The 2,676-nt window shown below is 51.5% G+C and overlaps 1 protein-coding gene across 1 annotated transcript; it reads left to right on the forward strand.

Annotated features, from left to right (window-relative positions):
• Positions 1 to 221: 221 nt before the first annotated feature.
• Positions 222 to 1,691, forward strand: LOC119274436 (peroxidase 12-like). The gene is made up of 2 exons (XM_037555142.1): positions 222 to 519; positions 615 to 1,691. The coding sequence occupies exons 1-2, from the start codon at positions 295 to 297 to the stop codon at positions 1,401 to 1,403; spliced, it is 1,014 nt and encodes a 337-aa protein (XP_037411039.1). The 5' UTR covers positions 222 to 294; the 3' UTR covers positions 1,404 to 1,691.
• Positions 1,692 to 2,676: the final 985 nt, after the last annotated feature.

Consider the following 2,676-nt stretch of genomic DNA (forward strand, 5'->3'; position numbering starts at 1 on the left):
CAGGTGTAGCGTATCTTTGAATTTTCAGACCTTGGTCGATGCGAATTGCACATGCGTGATGTTCCCGTTACTTTGGTAGCTCTTGTTCTTAAATTATAAATAAATCTCTCCACCCTGCGTGTGGCGTGGGAGTGGATCACATTGAGCTTAGGTAGGATACGACTAGTCAGCAGTATGGATCAGGTCATTAGCCGTGTATAAATAACAAGGGTTTAGTGGGCATATTGTGCAACCCACACGCCCCTCCCCTCCCCTCTTGTACTACTAGGTACAAGAAGAAGCTGAGCTACAGTAATGGCGGCCAGAGCAGCTGCGGCCGTGGCCGTCGTGGCCTTGGTCTGCGCAGTGCAGTCGTCCCTCTCAGGGGCAGCCGTCCCGGGCCTGTCCCCTGGCTTCTACAAGACGACCTGCCCACGGCTGGAGCAAATCGTGAACGCCCAAGTGACGGCGACCTTCAACAATGACCAAGGTGTCGCTCCCGCCCTCCTGCGCATCCTCTTCCACGACTGCTTTACGCAGGTAGGTTTCTGCATTACATGGATGAGAAATATCATCTATCACTCCCTCCGTCCCATGATATAAGACGTTTTTGCATTGCTACTTTAACGTTGCAGGGCTGCGACGCGTCGGTGCTCATCAAAGGCCGCGGCAGCGAGCAGATCCCCGGCGGACCCAACGGGACTCTCCGCCGCGTGGCTCTGGACCTCATCGATCGCATCCACCGCGAGGCCCAGGCTGCCTGCCCTCGGGTGGTCTCATGCGCCGACGTTACCGTGCTCGCTACCCGCGACGCGCTGTTCAAGGCCGGCGGTCCCCGTTTCAACGTCGACCTGGGCCGGCTTGACTCGTTCGCCCCGGCGCCAGATAAGGTTAACGACCTGCCCTCGCCCTTCGACGGCGCGGACAGGCACATCCAGGCCTTCAAGGCCCGCAAACTCAGCACCGATGACCTGGTTTCCCTCTCGGGCGCGCACACCTTCGGCGTGGCCCACTGCGGGGTCATTGCACCCCGGGGCACCCCGTCCATGGATCCCCAGCTCGCCGAGAAGCTACAGAAGACGTGCACCAAACCCACGGCAACAACCACGCAAGACCTCGACGTCCTCACGCCGCACGTCTTCGACAACAAGTACTACCTGGGCCTGACCCAGAAGAAGGGGATGTTCCTGTCCGACCAGTCGCTCATCGACCACCCGCTCACCAAGAACCTCGCCCTCACCTTCTCCAAAAACCAGACAGCCTTCTTCATCGAGTTCGCCAAGTCGATGACCAAGATGACCGAGATGGGTGTGATCACCAGCAAGCTGCAGGGCGAGGTCCGGGCCGACTGCGCCGTCGCAGGGAAGCCCCCCCGCATCGAGGCCGCCACCGCCGCCGACCAGGGGTTCACGGCCGACATGTAAGACATGTTCCATGCAACGTAGCGTTCCTCAGCTAACCGTGTCCGTGCGTATACGCACGCGCGGTGGCTTTATGTTTGTGTGTGCGTCTTGTGCTTGTGCTGCCTAGCTAGTACTACTCCTAGTTAGTTAATAATGAGCGGTCGGTTCACTTGCTTCCTAGCATTAGCATAGGATTGATCGAGGTTCCTAGTATTGGGACACCCTTGTAAGGTCTTCGTCATGTCTTTTTCAGATTTCCAACATCCGTAATGTTGTATTTACATTTCAACATAGTAATGTCTTCGACAAGCTGTGCATGTGACCAGAAACTATATCGCCATGTCGCTCTGGGAGGGTGGTGTTGTATGAAGGTTGTCAACGCAGACAGCACAAGACCAGTAGTGCTACCAAAACATGTCATCTTAACTACTTGCTCCGGAGTTAATTGCAAGAAATCATCACATTTGGGGCTTCATTTACAAAAAAATACCTAGTCCTTAATTATTTACAGAATTGACATACACCTCCCTGGATTTCACAAAGACACCCTTATTCACAAAATGAAAAAGCAATCAGCCCGCCTCGCACCCCCGTCGCCTGCCTCCTACGAGCTGGTGGCCAGCCACCACGAGGCGGCCTCCGGAGGAACGACCTCTGATGACCCACAAGTATAGGGATTAATGGTAGTCCTTTCGATAAGTAAGAGTGTCGAACCCAACAAGGAGCAAAAAAAATGATAAGCAGTTTCCAGCAAGGTATTCTTTGCAAGTGTTGTAAGTAACAATGGTAGATAGTTTTATAGCAAGGTAATTCATAACAAGTGACAAGTAACAAAAATAGCAAGTGTGCAACAAGATAGCCCAATCCTTTTTGTAGCAAAGGATGGGCCTTAAAGTACTCTTATATAAAGCAAAGCGCTCCCGAGGATACATGTGAATTTCTGCCTAGTCATGTTCATCATGTTGAGTTGATCCAAGTTCATTACTTTGATAATTTGATATGCGGATGGACCGGTGCTAAGGTATTGTTCTTACTTGAACAAGCAACCCACTTATGATTACCCCCTCTCGCAAGTATCTGCAACTACAAAAGAACAATTAAGATAAATCTAACCACGAAACATGTGGATCCAAATCAGCCACTTATGAAATAACGCATAAATTGAGGTTTAAAATTTTGTCACTCTAGCAACCCATCATCTACTTATTACTCCATAATGCCTTCCCCTAGGCCCAAAATATGGTGAAGTGTCATGTAGTTGACGTTTACACGACACCACTAAAGGAAGCAACAA

This window comes from Triticum dicoccoides, chromosome 3B (genome assembly GCF_002162155.2).
Source record: "Triticum dicoccoides isolate Atlit2015 ecotype Zavitan chromosome 3B, WEW_v2.0, whole genome shotgun sequence".
NCBI classification, from domain to species: domain Eukaryota; kingdom Viridiplantae; phylum Streptophyta; class Magnoliopsida; order Poales; family Poaceae; genus Triticum; species Triticum dicoccoides.

Excerpts from the sequence above, each read along its gene's own strand:
- LOC119274436 (XM_037555142.1), top strand. The coding sequence starts at position 295 with ATGGCGGCCAGAGCAGCTGCGGCCGTGGCCGTCGTGGCCTTGGTCTGC. Across the intron at positions 520-614 it reads TCCACGACTGCTTTACGCAG|GGCTGCGACGCGTCGGTGCT; the intron begins GTAGGTTTCTGC and ends TTAACGTTGCAG.